Source organism: Hoplias malabaricus, chromosome 6, assembly GCF_029633855.1.
Source record: "Hoplias malabaricus isolate fHopMal1 chromosome 6, fHopMal1.hap1, whole genome shotgun sequence".
Lineage (NCBI taxonomy): Eukaryota > Metazoa > Chordata > Actinopteri > Characiformes > Erythrinidae > Hoplias > Hoplias malabaricus.
In genome coordinates this window covers 42002522-42023500 of record NC_089805.1, presented here as the reverse complement: position 1 = coordinate 42023500, position 20979 = coordinate 42002522, and the positions used below count along the sequence as shown (strand labels likewise).

General features: G+C 47.5%; 1 protein-coding gene across 2 annotated transcripts in view; it reads left to right on the top strand.

Annotated features, from left to right (window-relative positions):
• jarid2b (jumonji and AT-rich interaction domain containing 2b) overlaps positions 1-20979 on the top strand; it is a 145969-nt gene that overhangs the window by 93783 nt on the left and 31207 nt on the right. For both annotated transcript variants that reach the window (XM_066673810.1, XM_066673811.1), the window contains exon 4: positions 8651-8820. In XM_066673810.1, the coding sequence (XP_066529907.1) occupies positions 8651-8820 (170 nt within the window). The remainder of the gene's footprint in view (positions 1-8650; positions 8821-20979) is intronic.

Here is a 20979-nt window from a genome sequence, read left to right as displayed (position 1 = left end):
GCTTCAGTGCAAGGAAGAGACCTCCACTTGCCATTAGCTTTCTGCGAGAGAGATGACCAGGGATTGCAGTTTTCACTTGTTAGGCATGGTGGTTGTCTCAGGGTTACCTATTGCTCTACACATTGTAGCGTAGCATATATCTAGTCAGTTCCCTCATTGAGTTGAAGTGGGTGTGTTACCCTTGGATCAGGAGCATCATCTTCACTCTGACCCTTTTTTAGATTGAGTGTATGAGCAAGTCGTCAAGTGCATTATTTTTGCAAAGTCATAAAACAATCAAATTTTTGAGGACCTCAAAAACACACAAAGTGCACTAAGCGATGTGAGCAAACACATTCCCAGAGCGGCGTGTGTCCATCCCACCGCCAGGGGAGCAGCTGACTGGCCATTGCTCAAGCAATGGATGTTGAGGGAGGAAACAGTGCTGTTCCTCTACTCCCCCCTGCCCCCAGGTCTAAAGCCTGCTCCTGTAACCTGTAGGCCAGTACATTCTTCTGAATGTAGACATCAGTTGTAGTGTCCTAACAAGTTACCAACGGAGTATAGAATGAAACGTCCTGCATGTGATGAAACACAGCTGACTTGAACCGGACCGATCCACCTCTGTTTCGACTTGCACTCGGGCCAAAAGCACTGCGTATGTCTGTTTTTTTCTTGTACATTTTCATGTATGAACCGCTGCGTAATCCGTTGATGAACACCAGTGCTTGCAGTAAACCGCCGCACCACAAATTGTGGCAGCTGTTGCTTGTAAAGCAAGGTAACGCGAAGGTTACAAAAGCATTCTCTCACGTCCCCCTCCTCCCTGCACCCGTCTCCCACTTTCCATTTAGTCGGGGGAATCCAGGCCATGCTGCTTCAGCTTTGGGGCAGGACCGCTGCTTTTCTCCTGCCGCCGCTCTGAAAGCTAATCAATGACACAGAACAGCCCCACATGGAACATCAGAGCCGCGGTGCTTTGAAGGCCGAGGAGGGGGATTATACAGGGATGAATGGGGACATCCTGCAGTAATCTGCAGGTGCTCACCCCTCTGCCTCTGTCTCCCTCTCTCTTTTCTCTCCCTCACCCTCTGTCTCTCCTATTTTTATCAGTCTCCCCTTTCTTTCAGCTGTTCTGACATCGCCTTTCCTTTCTTTCTTTCTGTCTGTTAGTCTCTGTCCTCTTTCTGCTATTTCGTTCCATCTTTTTCCATCCTTCCTTTTTCTATATCTTCCTTTTCTGGTTGTTCCTTTTTATGTCCTTCCCTTTTTTTTAAATATTCTATATTTGTGTTGTCTATCTTTGTCTTTCCTTCTTTATTTCCTCTCTACTTTTCTCCCTTTCGCCTGTAACCGGAAGCCCTCTCTGTCCAGTCTCTCGAGCCCTTCCTCTCTCTCCTCCTGTGAGGGAGAAGGTGTTGCTCCCTCAGCTGCAGGAGGTAAAGAGAGAGAGGGAAAGTGTAAGTCTCAGGCTTGCAGAAACTCGCAGAGCAGCTCTGGTTCTGTTTATACCAGCCGCGGTGGGAAATGGAGCCCACGCCAGAGATGCGGAGATGCGTTCATTTCCTGCGTCCCAAAAGAGACCCGATCCCTCTCGGCTTTCTTTCACACGGCGCTGTGCCTTCCTTCTCCGGTACAGGCAGGGTAACGGGATCGGCACCCTGCCCTCCCCGCCACCATTTCAGCCCATTGTGGGTTTTATCAGTGCTGAATAATGCATGGCCCTGGCCTCTCATTAAATCCAGCACACGATTGTGTGAGAGAGCACATATCTGGCCCATTACGGATCACATGGGCCAGGCAGCTCCATGGGGCTTATTGTGTTGCAGGATCTCCTGCGCAGGATGCAAGGAAGAGAGGCTGCTGCGGAAGTGGGATGCCCAGAGCGGAGCAGCCCAGTCCCTTGCCCCCCTCCCCTCTTTTCCCCTTTTAGTTCCGCTCTGAGCCCAAGTGGGTGATAGAGGAGAGGAGTGAAGGATGTGGTCAAGGAGGAGTCAACCTCCTCCCCCTTGCTTTTAACAAATGTGATTTATGACCATATTCTCTCTGAGAAAAGCCAGAGCAAATGCCCCTCCTTTGGAGCAGTCCATTGTTCCCCAGCAGTCAGGGGAGGCTTTAAACCCCCCCACCCCCTTAAACTACAGACTTGTTATTGTTATAAATCTTAAAGCTACTTAATCTGAATCATCTATGAAGACTAACTGCTCAGTAATGTATGTAGGTTATAAAACAACAAGAGCGAATCTGAAGGGTGGGCTCACGTGCAGGTCCTTGCAGTTTACTAGTTAAGTTCATGCTGACTTCATCTGCGAACTGTGTGCGGAGACAAAGGAGCCCCCCACGAATGTGTGTACACTGTGTTTGGATGGTTTCTGTTTCGCGAGCTCTTTGAACAGCGCCAGAAAATCGCACCATTCGCTGTGTAGAGTCGTTTCTGCCCTTGGGCACATGCCTCGGTGTCTTCGGCGCTGTCCTAGAGCTTCGTTTGTCAGGAATAGCCAGGGTGATGAAGCACTTGGAGTGCACTCCCAGGGAAGCTCATGTTTCACTTCTCCTGCTTTGCTTTTCTAAGGCTCTGTTTGGACGCCCTGTACTTGGACTCCCATCTCCATCTGCTTTCAATACACCATGCAAGCACTGTGTTTACATCTAGGCCATGTGGTGAGAGGCCAGAGTGTGTCTTTGTGCCAGTTAGAGCTGCACGATATATCGTTCTGTGCTTGATATTGTGATGCTTTCTGTTGCTATAGTGATATTATCCAAGATGGCGTCAAACTAGATGCAACTATTTTTACTATTTTTTTTTATTAATCTATTTATTAATGTTCGGGCCACTTGCACATTAACGTGGGGGGTCTGGAGGCCACCAACCCACACACTCTGAAACAAGACTACCCAGTAAGTGTTGTGCAGGCAGCCTATGTATTGAAACATAGGATAAAACAAGTCAATTTGGTTTGGTGCTCAATTTACGTACACTTTAGGGTAGTCCCACCCCCTCGTCCGAGTCTGTCCAATCACAGCGCTGGATACAAGTTTATATGAGATCACAAAGACGAGGTTAAATTGCACGAAACAAGTGCGGAGTAATAATAGCTTTAGAGGAAAAGGGAGAGAACCAGAAGGGAGAAGACCGAGCTTCTGCTTCTCACTGCTGCGCGCTCGTAGTCAGGGTGAACAATGAGCGGCTCATTATCATTTAAAGGAACAGCTGCGGAAACTGGCCGCTCTGAAAAAGGCTGTTTAGGCAGGGTGAGAACGCCCTGTTGGGGTAAAGTGGGAGTATATCTTCCCTTTAACTGTGTCCTTCTGTGTTCTTCTGCAGGTGAAAGCAGGTTTTGTAGTTGTCCAACAGATGTAAATACTGTTCATCCTAATAGAGGAACGGAGAGTCCTGTATTATTGTGTGGACGTATTGCCACAGCACTGTAAATCTGTCCTGCTGCTGTCCTACAGAGAGAGACAGTAGGGACATTGTGCTGTGTCCCATTGCCTTGTTTAAGACAGAGAATCTCTCTCCAGTTCAGTGTTTCTTACTCGGTGCTTGCAGATGCTTGGTTACCATACAGTGGGCCATTATGCCCTTAAATGGGGAACCCATACGATGAAGGGTCCAATAAAAGTGGGCTGTCACTGGGGTTTTGTTCCAGTCTAGACAGAGCCTTTGAACCCTGACAGTGCTCCCAATGACTCCGCCGGGCCCTTTCTTCTCTCCGCCGTGTCCGACCCACTTTTAATTAGCCTTTATTTAGCTGCCTTGACTTCTTTGAACGGCCCTCCTCTGCTCTTCGTCTTATTTGTTTTCATGGGAAAGGCTTAGAGACACGAGGCCTTTCAAGTCCCTCTGCTTCTTGGACTTGCACTTGGAATGAAACCAAACTTCATCCTGTTGAAATCTGAAATATTTTATAAAGATCCTTGGCTTTTTTATGGGATTATGGTGTGATTTAGGAGGGGACCTGTGGGGGCGATATTGTTTCATCGTGTGTGTATGTGTGTGTTGGCCTGGACTTCTGACAGTGGTCCCCTCTCTGACGTCCTGATAAGCTGTCAGTCAGTATTTAATCTCCTGTGAAATATAGCTACTGGTGGGTCCCAGAGGGGTTGTCTCTTCTCTCCTCCATTTGTCCACATTCCGCTGCCTGTCACCAGCCCAGGATCTGCTGCGCTCACTGCGGCTCATTGTTATCCTCCTCCTCTTCCTGTGCTCTCTCCACAGCGGGTTTCTCAGGCTCGGCTTCTCTCTGTGTGTCGTTACTCTGTAGATCACCAGGACGCAGTGAACGGAGAGTAAAAAAGGGAACCGCTGGCGGTGTTTAAAACTCCCTCGGTGCGTCACGAGGCAGCTGTCTGACGTCAGTCACTCAATCGCACCAGTGTCCAAGTGTTACAGCAGTGTGTTCTGGATCATAATGATATTAGAGAACATGTTCTTCCCATTTTCCACAAGGGAAAGCTCTGGGTCTTAATGAAACGTCTGTGACAACTGTTCATCAAAACCTCAAGAGCCGCTCGCTGTTCACCCCGACCCTGAGCGCACAGCAGCGAGGAGCGAGGAGCAGAAGCTCTGGTGTTTAGCTGTTTTCACTTGGTTCTCTCTTCTTTCAATTTATTTATTTATTTATTTATTAGTCCTCTTTAAGTGTGTGTGTGTGTGTGTGTGCACTGACTGGTGCTGGGCCTGGCCAGCACACCACTCTATCCACCCTGCCATGCTGTAGTCAGGCCGAGGGTCACAGGCCGGACCACTGACTTTAGGATATCTTTCCTGGGCCTTTGGGTCAGCGCTGGGTGTCCAGCCCAGGAGAGGCGTCCGGCGGCTAACGCTAGGCCTCCCTTCACTGTGTGTGTGAGGATCGCAGGAAATAATGGAACGAGTTCACACAGGCATTAGTCTTTCTTTCTTTTTTATTTATTTTTTGTTCTTTGTTCTTTTGTTTTTCTTTGGTTCTTTTTAATTTCTTCCTTGCTTTTTGTTCTATTTTTAACTTTCTTTCTTTCTTTTGTTTCTTCTTTGGTTAGTTTTGTCTTTTATTTTTTATTTTTTGGTTAGTTTATTCAGTCTCTTTTTTGCTTGTTATTCATTCTTTAGTTTTGTTTCTTACTTCCGTAGATTTCTCTCTCTGTGTGTCTCTCTCTCTTTCTCTCTCTCTCTCTCTCTCTCTCTGTGTCTCTCTCTCTTTCTCTCTCTCTCTCTCTCTTTCTCTGTCTCTGTGTGTGTGTGTCTCTCTCTCTTTTTCTGTCTCTCTCTCTTTCTCTCTCTCTGTGTCTCTCTCTCTCTCTTTCTCTGTCTCTCTCTTTGTGTCTCTCTCTCTGTCTCTGTCTCTGTGTCTCTTTCTCTGTCTCTCTCTCTCTGTGTCTCTCTCTCTCTCTCTCTTTCTCTGTCTCTCTCTTTGTCTCTCTCTCTCTCTCTCTCTCTCTCTTTCTGTCTCTCTCTTCTCTGTCTCTCTCTTTGTGTCTCTCTCTTTGTGTCTCTCTCTCTCTCTGTCTCTCTTTGTGTCTCTCTCTCTCTCTCTCTTTCTGTCTCTCTCTTTCTGTCTCTCTCTTTCTCTGTCTCTCTCTGTGTCTCTCTCTCTCTCTCTCTCTTTCTGTCTCTCTCTTTCTCTGTCTCTCTCTTTGTGTCTCTCTCTCTCTCTGTGTCTCTGTCTCTGTGTCTCTTTCTCTGTCTCTCTCTCTCTGTCTCTGTCTCTGTGTCTCTTTCTCTGTCTCTCTCTCTGTGTGTGTCTCTCTCTCTGTCTCTTTCTCTGTGTGTCTCTCTCTCTGTCTCTTTCTCTGTCTCTCTGTGTGTCTCTTTCTCCGTCTCTCTGTGTGTCTCTTTCTCTCTCTCTTTCTGTCTCTGTGTGTGTCTCTCTCTTTCTGTCTCTCTCTCTTTGTGTGTGTCTCTCTCTGTCTTTCTTTCTCTCTCTTTCTCTGTGTCTTTGTCTCTCTCTCTTTGTGTGTGTCTCTCTCTGTCTTTCTGTCTCTCTCTCTGTGTCTTTCTGTCTCTCTCTCTTTGTGTGTCTCTGTCTCTCTCTCTGTCTCTCTCTCTTTCTCTCTCTCTCTCTCTCTCTCTCTCTCTCTCTCTCTCTCTCTCTGTGTCTGAGAGTGTAGAAGTGTGGGCTGTGTTGAATCAGTCTGGAGCCTGGTTGTTCATTAACAGGCAGCGCGAGGCTCTGTCTGTCCACTGCTGAAGGTTTTTCTCTGGACACATGCGCTCAGTGCCCAGCGGTTCCCTCCGTGCCGTCTATCAGTGGGAAATTGATGCGATTTGCCGCGGCCCACGTTTTGTTATTGCAGGCTGATTCCCAGCGCCTGGTGTTTGGGGCTTTGTGACGGAGTAGCGCTGGGCTTCATTGGGGGCCACAGCAGCCTGTGATTTGGGGGCAGTTTGGCGTAAATGGCCGCTGCTCTGGCCGGGAGTGTAGCGCATTCCCTCAGAGCAGAAAACAGCCCGAGAGGAGCAGGGCGTCTGGAGAAAACAAGGCTGGTCACAATTGATTAGCGCTGCTGTCTCGCCCGTGTCAGAGCTGTTGTGCTGAGCGGGGGAGTCTCGGTAACAGGCGTCTGATTGAATGTGAGATTAATTTGTACAGCAGGAGATGATGTTTGATCTTTTCGTCTCCCCCTCCTCGTGTTTCTCCTGCGAGGAGAATGTGTTTGGCACAAATCGCTTAGGAGCTCAGAGGATTGATTGTCAGTGAAATGATGAAATGTAGCTGAAACCTGTGTGTGCATCCATTTTGAGGGCATATAAAAGCGAAAAGCAGGGCTCCTACACCATGGTCCTGACTTTGGAAAGGGCTCTGATCGATAAAGCCATGTCTCCTCGGATCCCGAGGTCAGGGTTAGGTTCACTTACGCCATGTGGCCAAATGTTTGTAGACACTTCTGAAATGAGTGAATGAATAGATGATAGTTCCAATGGTGCAGTGCTTTTCTAGACCCCCAAAGCACTTTAAATTCTTAGTGAAACTGGAGGAAACCCACACAGACAAAGAGAGAACACACCACACTCCTCACAGACCAAGAGGACCCAGAGACTCTGGAGCTACTCTATATGTGACGCCACTGTGTGGTCCCCGTCAGTCATAGTCCTAGCAGTAGTTGTTGTTTTGGTAATAGTTTTAGTATCAGTTGTAGTCGTTGTAGTGGTATTTGTAGCAGATGTAATGGTAGTAGTTGTAGAGGTAGTTGTTATAGTTGTTGTTGTTGTTGTTGTTGTAGTTGCTGCAATATTGGTAGCTGTAGTTGTAATATTTGTAGTTGTAGGTATCAGCTGTGTTAGTGGTAGTTGTAGTAGTTTTGGTGGTGGTAGTTGTAGGTATCAGCTGTGTTAGTGGTAGTTGTAGTAGTTTTGGTGGTGGTAGTTGTAGGTATCAGCTGTGTTAGTGGTAGTTGTGGTAGTTGTAGGTATCAGCTGTGTTAGTGGTAGTTGTAGTAGTTTTGGTGGTGGTAGTTGTAGGTATCAGCTGTGGTAGTTGTAGTAGTTTTGGTGGTGGTAGTTGTAGGTATCAGCTGTGTTAGTGGTAGTTGTAGTAGTTTTGGTGGTTGTTGTAGGTATCAGCTGTGTTAGTGGTAGTTGTAGTAGTTTTGGTGGTTGTTGTAGGTATCAGCTGTGTTAGTGGTAGTTGTAGTAGTTTTGGTGGTGGTTGTAGTTGTAGGTATCAGCTGTGTTAGTGGTAGTTGTTGTAGTAGTTAGATAGATAGATAGATAGATAGATAGATACTTTATTGATCCCCAGGGGAAATTCAAGAAAGTAGTTGTAGTAGTTTTGGTGGTTGTAGTTGTAGGTATCAGCTGTGGTAGTAGTTTTGGTAGTTGTAGTAGTAGTTGTAGTATCAGCTAGATTAGTGGTAATTGTGGTGGTTGTAATGGTAGTGTCAGATACATTAGTGGTAGTTTGGTGGTGGTATCAGCTAGGTTACTGGTAGTTGTGGTGGTACTGGCTAGGTAAAGACACAGTCTGTTCTTGTAGTTGGTAGTCCTTTATCAGTGGTTCGCTACAGCAGGGGTTTTGGAGCACGTAATTACATCAGAGTGGCAGCATGAGTCCAAAGCGGGCAGTGGCGGTGCGGAGAACAGCTGGCAGGTGCTGCTGTGGAGCTGACTGAAGGGAATCCACAGCCTCAGAGAAGCTGGCCACGCTGGAGCATTAGCCTCGCTCCACTCCGGCGGCGTTGGGATAACAATTAGACGGAGCAGGTCTGTGTGGAAGTGGAGGAAGTGCGCTCCCCGGCTGATCCAGATTGACCGAATTAGTCACGGCAACAATGAGGGCCAGAGTGGAGTTTTACCGTTACACGAGCAAATCCCCCGAGAGGAATTCATCCCTCCAGGCCGCGTCATTTGAGACCCGCTGCTTATAACGTATAACTGCTTTTTATAACGTAGACACAAAAGCAGGCCGTATCTGAGAGAGGAGTTTAATCTGTGCTGTCTGTACAATCACCCACCCTCTCTTTCTCTATGCCTCTCTCTTTCTCTGTGCCTCTTTCTGTCTCTGTATCGTGTGTCTCTCTCTCTCTCTGTCTGTATCGTGTCTCTCTCTCTCTCTCTCTCTCTCTCTCTGTGTGTGTGTGTGTGTGTTTTATCAGGCTCTGTTGATTACTTATCTTCACTGTTCTCTCTTATGTTGGGACCAGAGGCCACAGATCTCACTGACCATGTCCTGTCTCCTGTTCTTTCTCCCAGACCCAGACTGCAAGCACAAAGGAAGTTTGCCCAGTCTCAGCCCAACTCTCCCAGCAGCACTCCGGTGAAGCTGAGTGACTCCTCACTGCCCACACCAGCCACACAGATCACTGACCTCTCCAGACGAAAGCCCAAGACCGAGGACTTTCTCACCTATCTCTGCCTCCGAGGTAAAGTGCCACTCTCTTTCTCATCCCTCTGTCTCCCTGAGGCTCTCAGGCTTCAGAAATTCAGAGCATGTTGTTTATGAAATTAGAGATAGATCATCTTTTAGATGTGAAGCACTGGGCCTCTGGAGCCTGCCAACACACAGACTGTGAAGCAAGATCACTCAGTCAGTTTTGTGTGGGCTGCCTAAATCAAACTAAACTAAACTACTAATTTAATAGGGATAAATAAAAAGACTTTTCTGCTGCGTCCTACGTAGTGTGCAGAGACTTTAGAATTGCCCCGCCCCCTCGTCTGAGTCTAACCAATCACAGCGCTGGACCGGCGTTTATGTGAGAGCGCAAAGGCAGAGTTAAACGGAGAAAAGAAGAATGGAAAACACAGAGAACCGAGCAAAAAGTGCTACAAACCAGAGCTTCTGCTCTTCGCTCCTCACTGCTGCGCACTCAGGGTCAGGGTGCACAGCAAGTGGCTCGTTTATTATTTAAAGGAACAGGCACCAAAAGCGGCAGGAGGAGAAGGCTGCTGTGGGTTTTGATCCTTGTGGTATTACATTTTAAGTTCAGCTGTTGAAAAGTGGGAGAATAAGTCTTAAATGTATCATTCAAAGTCCGTTTATTTAATGTGAATATTTAAAGCTTATTTCATTGTGTCAGTTGGAAAGAATGGAACGCAGACACAAAGCCAGGAGCATATTGTTTGCTGTGGTTTTCCTACAAACCCCCACAGTCGGCCCTAAAAACACCACTCCTTCCACGTTTCCTGGGCATGGGCACATCCCGTGAGAGAATGGCATTAACACTGCATGAGCTGTGGGAGTGAAAACATAGACTCTGCCTCTCTCACACACACCCAGAGCCCTGATCTCAGCAGGAGAGTATCATCTATAAATAATCGTGCCACAGGGCCGTATCAGCGGTCAGCAGGGTGCAGCCCGGCTCTCTGGGGGCTGAGTGGAAAAAGCCGCTGGAGAGTGCCAGACAGTTGGAGCTGGAGTGTGTCCTCCCACACTTTAGTCGCCGCTCTATTACAGGGCACTGAACACCGCGCTGTACAGCACCGGCCGAGCCCTCGCTGCCTGCTGAAGCAGCAGAGTGAGCTGACCAGGGGACTTTCTGAGACAAAGCATAGGGGTGGGGCAGTCAGTAAACTTATTTTAATTTAGTCCTGAGTATTTGGATTTATATTTATACTGGTGTTACAGCGTGATGAGCCGTGTCTGGGACATTATGCGCCAGACAGAGATAAAGCACAGCAGCAAAACAAAAGGCAGCAGTGTACAAAGTAAAACAGTGTTTCTGTCTGGCAGGGCCACTGCTGCGATTGGACTACCACAGATCCAGCCCCCTGGACCCAGAAGGTCTCTGAATTTTGGGATATTTTGAGGCTCTTTTGCGGAGGGAAACTGTAACAAGCAGGGACAGGTTGGCCTTGCCCTTAAGCGAGGGAGTGGCTTGCACCCTGTGGAACCCACACAAGAAAACTCAAGAAACCCCAGACAGTTTAGTTCAGATTACCAACTGAGCAAACTGAACAGAGTTTGCTCAGTTGGTAGAGCATCCGACACTTCCCACCTCAGGCTCAGTTCATCCAGGTCCACAAGGTGCAAGGGCAGGGTTGCCCCGTCCCTCCAGACCTTCTCTTACATATGAATGCCAGGGAATCTCTATAAGATTTGGAAAATCAGTGCTGGAGATGTCCCGGCGTGTTCCTTTCACACATGCAGCGCACAGTGGGAGATTTTCTGTGTCAGATGCATTCAGGTTCGGGTGCTTTACGCATGGGGCGGCTTCTGTGCAGTGCATGCAGGAGATACTGCGAATGTTCCGGGACATTGGTGGCTCTGTTCTCACTCAGCGTTTACCTGTAGCACTTACTAAGGCGCTAGGAGAATAAAGTCCAAGTGAAGTGAAAAACAAATGTTACTGGTGTTGAACGGTAACCCAGGAACGTTCCAGAGTTTACCCGGAGAAGCTGTATGCGTCAAAAGGGTCGAAATTTTAGCGTTCTGCAGCGTCCAGGGGACTGGATCTGTGATGGCACAAGTACACCAGTGTATTTTGTTGACAGACACTTTTTTTATAAAAATATACAGCTGCCTTTTGTTTTGCAGCAATGTTTTGTCTGAGCGACACGGTGGTGCAGCAGGTAGTGTCGCAGTCACACAGCTCCAGGGGCCTGGAGGTTGTGGGTTCGATTCCCACTCCGGGTGACTGTCTGTGAGGAGTGTGGCGTGTTCTCCCTGTGTCTGCGTGGGTTTCCTCCGGGTGACTGTCTGTGAGGAGTGTGGTGTGTTCTCTCTGTGTCTGCGTGGGTTTCCTCCGGGTGACTGTCTGTGAGGAGTGTGGTGTGTTCTCCCTGTGTCTGCGTGGGTTTCCTCCGGGTGACTGTCTGTGAGGAGTGTGATGTGTTCTCCCTGTGTCTGCGTGGGTTTCCTCCGGGTGACTGTCTGTGAGGAGTGTGGTGTGTTCTCCCTGTGTCTGCGTGGGTTTCCTCCGGGTGACTGTCTGTGAGGAGTGTGGTGTGTTCTCCCTGTGTCTGCGTGGGTTTCCTCCAGGTGACTGTCTGTGAGGAGTGTGGTGTGTTCTCCCTGTGTCTGCGTGGGTTTCCTCCGGGTGCTTCGGTTTCCTCCCACAGTCCAAAAACACACGTTGGTAGGTGGATTGAAGACTCAAAAGTGTCCGTAGGTGTGAGTGTGTGTGTGACTGGCGCCCCCTCCAGGGTGTGTTCCCACCTTGCGCCCAATGATTCCAGGTAACCTCTGGACCCACCGCGACCCTGAACTGGATAAGGGTTACAGATAATGAATGAATGAATGCTTTGTCTTCCCTTAGCAGTCCTAAGCAGGAGATGTTCCCAGTCAGAGATGTACTTGATTTGGTTTCTCAGCAAAATCCTCCACCTTAAAAGATTCTTATTTGAGCAAATCACATTGTTCACATTCGTTATCAGCGGTTATTGAAGAAATGACAAGCGGTGCCAGTTCTATGAAAGATAGAGCAGTTTAAATGACCGTGGCCCGGCCTCTTTCATTTATCAGTGCATTATGAAAATGCATCCGATACAAAGGGAAGCTGCCAAATGACCCTTTGTCACTTTTATGGCTGCATGATGAACTGCAGTGAGCGTATAAGGATGGGCTGGAGTGTGTGTGTGTGTGTGTGTAATGCCTCTCGAGGGTGTGAGTGTGCTGTGCTTGTTTCCTCTGTGGCTCCAGAGCAGCTTCTTAATCCACTTTATAGAGCCAGTCTAGATTCATACTAATGCCTAACTCAGCTAATGGACGTATTTATATTTGTCTCCTCCCAGACTACACTTGCTGGACGTTCGGTTTGCTTTTCTGAGACCTGCAGATCAGAACTAGACGTATACACTGTGATCAGACGAATTGGAAAGACGAATCTCATTCTACAGCAAAGAAATTATATGCCTTTTTCATTCCTTAAACACAAAGGGCGATTCTGTTTCTGTGATTTCGGAATTGGATACGTGACATAAAGGAGATGCAGTAGGACAACGGTGCAACAACACACTATTCAGATTTGCTCATGCTTCTTAACCCCGCCTCTTCTGAGTCTGTCCAATCACAGCACAGCATTTATGTGAGAGCACAAAGGCGAGGTTAAACTCAGCAGAGCAGATACAACAAGTGCGGAGAAATAAGAGCTTCTGCTCTTTGCTCCTCACTGCTGTGCACTCGGGGTCAGGGTGAACAGCGAGTGGCTCGTTATCGTTTAAAGGAACAGGAGCTGAAAGCAGGAGTAGATGTGTTCCCCTCGAAGTCCAGGGCCAAACCTGCAAGACTCCCTGATAAAGCAAATCTAGGTAGTGTTTTCTAACAGCTTCAGAATCACGGTGAAGCTCCACCGAGCTGTAGCAAGGAGAACAGGGCCTCTGTTGTCACTACTCTGGCCTCAGCACTGCAGAAACCACACTGTGTCCCTCTTCCTCCCCCCTGTTATGAAAGTGAATTACAGTTCACAAGTCTAGAGGGAGCCCAGGAGCAAAAACACCAAATCTTACCTAGGGTTGCGTTAAAGACCAAATCTCTATCAAAATATTTACATTCACCCCTGTAGAATTCCTGCCTGCTGCTCTTGGACTTACTCGGAATTCCCTGCTGCCTGTGGATGTGATGAGTGAGTCCCATCTGAGCTCCTACAGTGCCTCTGGTCAGCTCCAGATCCGGACGTGTTTACATTGGCGGCGATGAGAAACGCATGGGATCGGGTTTCTGAACGTAGGAGCTGTTTGAGGAAAGTGTGTGTGTGGGTGGCAGGGTATAGGAACACTTCAGTGTTGCTCTCTCGGAGCGCTGGCTGTTGATCTTTCAGAGAAAGAGAGTGTGTAAGAACTAGGTAAATATTTCTTTCCTCTCCGCAGACGATCAATGGCGTTCAGGGTAAAGGCAGCGAAGGTCAAACGGTCGTTTGTTCAGAGGCAGCACCGTTATGGCCGACGTCCAGCCAAAGCTTTATCTTATCAGACGAACATAAAGCAGTCAGACGGGCCTCTGGGCTCCGGGCCGGGCCTCTCCGGGGTACGGACGGTAGGGGCGTCGGTGATTGATGGCGTTTCTGCTAATGAACAGTCGCAGAACCAAGTTCAGAGCGAGGCTGAGGGCTGAGGAGAAGTCCCCTCCTCTTTGTTCCTGCGTCCGTCGACAGAGAGGGCCGCTGCGTAATGAGCTGTGTTTTTATTTCTTAAACATGGAACGATATTTTTAATCTCTTGGGAGGGCTTCGTTTTCTGATGCAACGTAACGTAACGTGAGCCACACACAGCAGGAATCCCACCGCTCTGTTCGGCACGGCTCTGTTTACGGGCGACATACCGCTTTAAATCCAGGCTCTGATGGGTGTTTATATCCGTGGAGAAATCCGTTTGGACGTGCTCCAGAGTGAGTGTGTGTGTGTGTGTGTGTGCACGCTCTCTCTGAGTGAAATATAATACACAGTCTCCCAGCGTGCAGGAGACATAGAGACCAAACCATGCAGGAGGTCACTGTTGGCAGTGTCTGCTTGTACAGTATCTTTGGGTTCTGCGTTATCGCCGCCCACACACAAATACAAAGAGCTGAAATGAGCAGATAAGGTGAGATAAGGCCTTAAATGAGTAAACAGTTCTAACTCCTGTGTTACATAACAGCTGCTTGTAACTTTATGCATTGTGTGTGTAGCCTTCTTTAAATGAGAGTTCGCTTCTTCAGTGTTACGTTTCTGATAAGAACTTTCCTGTAATCTGGCGCCCCCTTCAGTCGCAGAGTGTGTTTCACATTCCCCACCCTCCTCCAAAGGTTACATAGTGCAGTTTCTGCTGTGACAGAAGCTTATTCTCTCGATTACAGCTCTGTGAAGGGTTTTAAAGCTGTGATTTGAAGGTAAAATGACTGCTTTGTGTTGCTTTAACTGAACCTTACACTCAGCTAAAATTAACATGGAGCGTTTTTTAAGAATTTAATAAGTCCATAGTTGGCATCTGGTTAAGCCTCCGAATGTCTGTCAGTCTGAAACGCGGTTGTGTTTTTGGCTTCTCACAGCCCCAGTGATCCCACACGCTGAGTGATGTTGAGGTCTGGGCTCTGAGAACAACATCTGCTTTTATTTTCTTTTGTCTTTCCTTTTTTTCTTCGATAGGCGACTGGATATTTTACATATTTCATGTCCTGAGAATGACCTGCAGACGATGAATAACGTTTACTTAACCTGTACTTAAAGGTACGTTCACTTGTGCCGGCACTGTATAAATACAAGCCGCTTGTGAGTGTGTCTGAGAGTGTGTTTTTATGTCTTCTTGAGGACCGGATGTCCTCACAAGGATAAGATTATCTCATTATCTATTTAATGGAAGGTCCTCACAGGTATAGCACAACCAACATTGTGTGTGTGTGTGTGTGTGTGTGTGTGTGTGTGTGTGCCCTATAAGTGTGTTTGGTTGTGTGCCCTCAGTCTCTCTGATGTTGCATGGAGGTGCCCTTATGTCGGTCAAGAAGAAACACAAACCTATGAAGTATGTGTGTGTGTGTGATTATTGCGCTGTGGAGGAACAAAGATAGCCGATTTCAATTCAATTAAGCGTGCTGACATGTGCCGCTTGCCTGCGAGAGTGTGTGTGTGTGGGAGAGGGGATGCAGGCTGATTGAATTCGCCTGGTGACTTCCTCGCATTGAGGGCAAACTGGGTTAATGGATTTGCAGACATTCAGGAATGTAAATTAGAGAAGATATAATCCGTAATCCCCCCGCATTCGGCCCTACGCTGCAGCCCAGAGACAATGTTATTGAAAGCCCCTCTGCCTGCCGCCCCCTCCCCGTACCGCCATTTCTTTTTTTCCTAGCTCTGGCTCAGGATGACCATATGCTGTGTGATGGAGGGGCTGCAGGGGGCACTTCACCCTCACATCTCTCAGCTCAGCGGCTGTGCTCTTTACCCCATCTGACAGGCCACTGTTAACCTGCCTGGACTGTGACCGAGGAGCCCACTGCAGGAAGCAGAGCACCTCTCGGGGAAGAGCTGCTCCTCGATCAGGAGTGATTTACTCCAGGATTATTATTCAATTATTAAACAGACCCTGCTAATGTGCTTTCTGGCATACTGTCATATCAGCTGGGAAAATGGTCCGCACTTAAGCAAGCCTGTATACGGAGACTTAACACAAAGCGTGGGTACTTTAGGGTTGAGGCAGCGCTGGAACCGTGCACAAAGATGAGGGCGGAGGAATAAGAGCACAGAGCTAAAACGAACAAAACAAGAGCACAGAAGAGAGTTAAAAACCAGAGCTGCTGCTCCTCACTGCTGTGCACTCGGGGTCCGGGTGAACAGCGAGCGACTCGTTACCGTTTAAAGGCACAGGGCTGTTTACACAGGGGGAGAACACTAGGTTCGGACCCAGGACTGTGTTCGCTTGTGGAAAAGGAGAATGTGTGTCCTCTAAACACCAACAGGAACACTGCGGAGACTCTATACATCTTTAATATTCAATTTACACACCATATGTTTCAGTTCTTGCTGTAAACTGCTCTGTAAACATTACAAAACATAGGTTGTAGAGTAAGGAATGGCCACAAACTCATTTGGATATGAATATCTCGGTCCTTAAAAAGACTGTAAGGTAAATTTAGGCTGAATTGTAGTCTGTGTTTGTAAACTCAAAGCTCAGCCACTAAGGGTGGACGCTTCCATCAGAGAATCCTTCCTAACCAACCATCAAAACAGCCCACATGGAAAACCAGAACCCAATCAGAGCAGGGCTGTCCTTCAGCGATTCACGTGATTGGCTCTCTCTCGGTGCCATTCGTAACCTCCCTTGGTTTTCTTTGTCCTGGAAAAAGAACAAGAGAGAGAGGTCTATAAGTAGACAGTTTTTTGGTTGTAATTATGTCTACGCATGGTTTAAAACTGACAATCATAATGGACGCCTTCACCCTTAATTATGATTTGTGTCAGCTAGTGAAGAATATGAAAGCACGTATAATTGGAGCTTGGGGAAGGCCTGGCTTTTATTTTCCTCTCTGTCTGGGAGCTGACAGCCTTGGAGCCGGTGCCAGGAAGAGCAAGCGAGAGAGAGAGAGAGAGAGATGGGCAGCGGATGCCGCTTATAAATCTAGTTATATCTAGTGGGTGATGTCGTGGCGACTGGCTCCTGCAGCTCCGGTTCCGGTGCCCTACCCGACCTCCCCTGGGGTAGGGTTTAAATCTGAGGGGAATGTGTGACGGATTACAGTACGGCAGCATCCTGTGTTAGGTTTCCCACATGCAGCTTAGGGCCTTAATCTGAACAGTTATTTTTGATGATTTTCCACTGCATGGTACCTACACCACTCTGCCTTTTTTACTGTTCCATCAGGCGAGAGTTAGTCCCTGGAAAAGTGTTCTTTTTTTAGCCCCTGCTCTCTCGTGGTTCCAAGCCGGATGATTAGAGACCAAACGTGATGTGCAAACTCTGCACAATCTCCAGCTACAACAGAGCTCACATTTTTGTTTCCGACTCTCAACGGCAGCTCGTGGAATTACGGTCACGGTCTTTTGAAGAGGCTCCGTCGATCCTTGGAGTGGGTGCTGACGAAAGAATGCAGGGTCACACTTGATCTGGAGGGTCCCCTGTAAATGATGTGCCATTGTAGTGGCCTAAAGCCAAGTACCCGGTCCCAAAAAGCGAGCAGAGCCATGTGGAGTCGAGTAATTTCCATAGCAATTACATTGTGTGTTCACACTGTCCACATATCCCCCCAGCCTGTGACCCGTGTGTGAACAGGCGAGTGGATTCCAAGCTCTAGAGTCTGCACCACATTACAAGACTGTGCGCCAGCTGCCGGCCGCCTCCGCCTTCAAACCAGAGCTCCACGTTCCTCCCCGCTCAGCCCCCTGCTGCTCCGTCGGCCTCAGAGCTATTGGCCCCTTGACCCTTCGCCCCACTTAGAGCAGGAGAGCAGGAGTTCAGAGTAATAGCAGCCATTTTCTTAATGAGCCGAGTCATTTGCCGCTGATTGTCAGCGTCCCTTCTTTGTTTGTTTGCCTGGTTGTTCACCCTGCGCTTGTCACTGAGGAATTAACTTCTTTAAAGAGGTGAAAAGCTGATACAGATGTGGAGCGAGTTCTCACTCGAGCCCTGTTCAGAATCGCGGCACTTTTTATGACACTCCTGTGTCATCCTCCATCTTGAATTTCAAGACATAGACCTGGACACATTTTATAAAAAATGGTTTCCAATGTCTCTTTTAGGGAAAAGTGGCAGAATTTAACGTGAGCTATTAGCGATGTTCACGTCGGCGGACACAATTTTAGGAGTGGAAATTCCGGATTTTACAGATAAGATAACAGGGATAACACTGACAAAAAGCTATCGTTAACTATTCTGACTCTTCTGACCAGAATGGCGTCTTTGATTGGACACTGAATGAATGAGTATCTAGACAGGGCTGTTTTATTTGGTTTGAATGTGCTGTTGATATTTAATGATGTCAGAAAATAAACGTTCTCTTTCCAAGATGGATGCTCCGTGCTGGGTCCAGCTGAGACAAGACATGGTTTAAGTTGTGTTCATTTTATTTTACCGGGTCTTGACTCCCTTTTGTTATTACTTTTAGGTTTCTTTATTTAAAAATGGTTTGAGAAGATATGGATATAGTGTTATTGAAACCCTTCTAACAGAATTCCCTATGCCTCAGCTCCCAGAACTGTCTCTAGAACAGATCCCCCCCCCCCCCCCCCGATGTCTGACTAACCCCAGCCTTTACTCTACCTTTAATTTCAGATTACGCTGAATGGCATATTGAAGGTTAGTTACACTTATATACTTCTTACTGTGTGTGTGTGTGTGTGTGTGTGTGTGCAAATATATATATATAATATATAGTATATTTATATTTCTCCTCAGATTTTATAATTAATTCTTAGAATAAGGCTGATACAGAAATAGTAGTCATCAGTTTAGTACACCATGCAGGATACACAGGTAAAGCTGCTTTGCTGGGCCTTGACTGTGGGGTTAAAAAAGGCCTGTAATTACAAAAGGCAAAAAAATAAATAAACAATTAAATAAATTTTAAAAAAGCCTCAATTGTTCCGCATCTGTGGGGATTTGTGTTCTTCGACCCAAGCTCAAGCGTCATAATCAGCCCTTTGTTTTCAATGCTCTCTGACCTTTGACCCTACAGAGGTGGAGGTCTGACATTGGACGCTGTGAGCCTAGCGTTCTGGGCGTATGCTTCACCTCGCTGTGAGCTCCTCTCCGGGCACAGTCAGAAAACAGCTGCATTGCTGCTGCGCGGAGTGGGGCACGTTTGCTGCCACACCCTCTCTCAGCACGGAGGCATCAGCACGGTGCAGCCATGCGTACGAGCTGCTCTCTCCCTGCTTATCATTCATTCATGAGCGTCCCCCGGAAAGCAACCGCTAGCGCTATGCAGAGAGAGCTGCCGCTACGTGGAGTGCTGGGCTAATGTCATTTTACCTGTAGGCCTGTAGTTTGTTTGCCTCCTGGCCTGAATTTCCAGGAAGAGATTGGCTACTTACACATCACTGTCCAGCACCCACTGAGTCTCATAAGTAGAAGACTCTGTGTTCAGGGATTTTTATGTTTATTGGATTTGTATTTATATAAATTTTATTTTCTAAATCTTTTTATGAAATGCAAATACTTATTTAAAAAAACATGGAGAAAAGAAAAAAAAATCCAGTGTCCCTGCTTTAAATAGTATTGTTTTTAGCGTATGTGATGTCAGAGTTTGCGATACATACACATCTCCCACCTCCGTAAAGACCCAGCCTTCGGTGCAGTCAGCCTCTTAAGGTCAGCAGGCCACCTTTCAGCTCTCGTCTCAGCTGCAGGGGCGTCCAAACCCCGACTGAACAGGCTAGATTCTCACTAGCGCTAGCACTGGCTACTTAATCCACTGTGTCTATGTTGCCATGGCGATGCTTATAGTCAATCATTCTGAGAGTTGACCTAACCCTTTACAGCCTACAGCAAGTAACAGAAGCTTTTAAATATTAAATTGATTTACTATATAAATGTATATTGATTATATCATGGTTAATCGCTAAATTAACGTGTTATCTTTAAGATAAATGTGTGTTTTAAGAAGTAGACTGGTTTTAATCTCTGTTTGTAAATCTCCAACTTACTACAAGCCTTCTTTCTCTATGGGATCCGACACGAACATTTCTCCACAAGCCAATTTACGTGAGATTAATTTAAACTGGGTTATTTCGATGTTTCTTTTTATAGCAGAGGATTAATATTCCCTGGAGATATTCCTACAGCTCGTCCTACAGCACCAGCTTAATGTACTAATCTCTTTTTGATGTATTTATGGTGTAAATAAATATATAAGCGTGTGGAGAATGTAAAGCTCGCTGTATTGTTTCTCTTGTCTGTATTCCTCCGCTGGATAAACAGATCCTCCTGTCACTTCGCTTTTAAAAATAATTCTACATCTGACCCACATAATTGAATCAAACTGCGGTGAAGCGAAGCCAGGCGCCGCGATGAATCACTGAATCATTTCCTAAACAACCGTAATCAAATTGAATGCTTGTAAGATTAAGAGATTTACACTCTTTGTTCATATTTGTAAATGCGTCTCCCGTCTGACACATTTTTAAAATGGATCCACGCGGAGCAGGCTGCTCTCTCCTGGTATTCTCACACAGGCCCCGCTCTCCTTTCCTCCCTCCGCTCTGATCCCGCGCTGCTTTAACATGCCACTTCCCTTTAGCTAATCCATTGTTCTCCAATTAGCCGAGCAGATCCCAGAGCTGCCAGTCCATATGCTGGGAGAAATGTCTCATTCCCGCTGTAATTCAGTTAGCTCAGGAACACCGGGGCTAATGCGGAGCGGCCCTGAAATCCTGCCTCCTGTTTTATTGTCTGGTCATTATCAAAATGCACAGCGGCGCACGAGAGAATTAGTCTCGGCCGAGTCCACTCCATCTGCATTGTTGTTTTGGTTTGTTTCTTGTGCCTGTGTTTATTGCGCTCCGGTTTGTCCCGAGTAGACGCTTGCTGCGTTGTTGATGCCATTGTGACGTGATGAGATGGAGACCGCACGTTTTTGTATTTTGGTTATAGTTTTGATTGTTTATGAGGGGTGATTTATGGAGGGGGCAGCACGGTGGTGCAGCAGTTTAGTGTCGCAGGCACACAGCTCCAGGGACCTGGAGGCTGTGGGTTCGAGTCCCGCTCCGGGTGACTGTCCGTGAGGAGTGTGGTGTGTTCTCCCTGTGTCTGCATGGGTTTCTTCCGGGTGATTGTCTGTGAGGAGTGTGGTGTGTTCTTTCTGTGTCTGCGTGGGTTTCCTCCGGATGACTGTCTGTGAGGAGTGTGGTGTGTTCTCCCTGTGTCTGCATGGGTTTCCTCCGGGTTACTGTCTGTGAGGAGTGTGGTGTGTTCTCCCTGTGTCTGCATGGGTTTCCTCCGGGTGACTGTCTGTGAGGAGTGTGGTGTGTTCTCCCTGTGTCTGCGTGGGTTTCCTCCGGGTGACTGTCTGTGAGGAGTGTGGTGTGTTCTCCCTGTGTCAGCGTGGGTTTCCTCCGGGTGACTGTCTGTGAGGAGTGTGGTGTGTTCTCCCTGTGTCAGCGTGGGTTTCCTCCGGGTGACTGTCTGTGAGGTGTGTGGTGTGTTCTTTCTGTGTCTGCGTGGGTTTCCTCCGGGTGACTGTC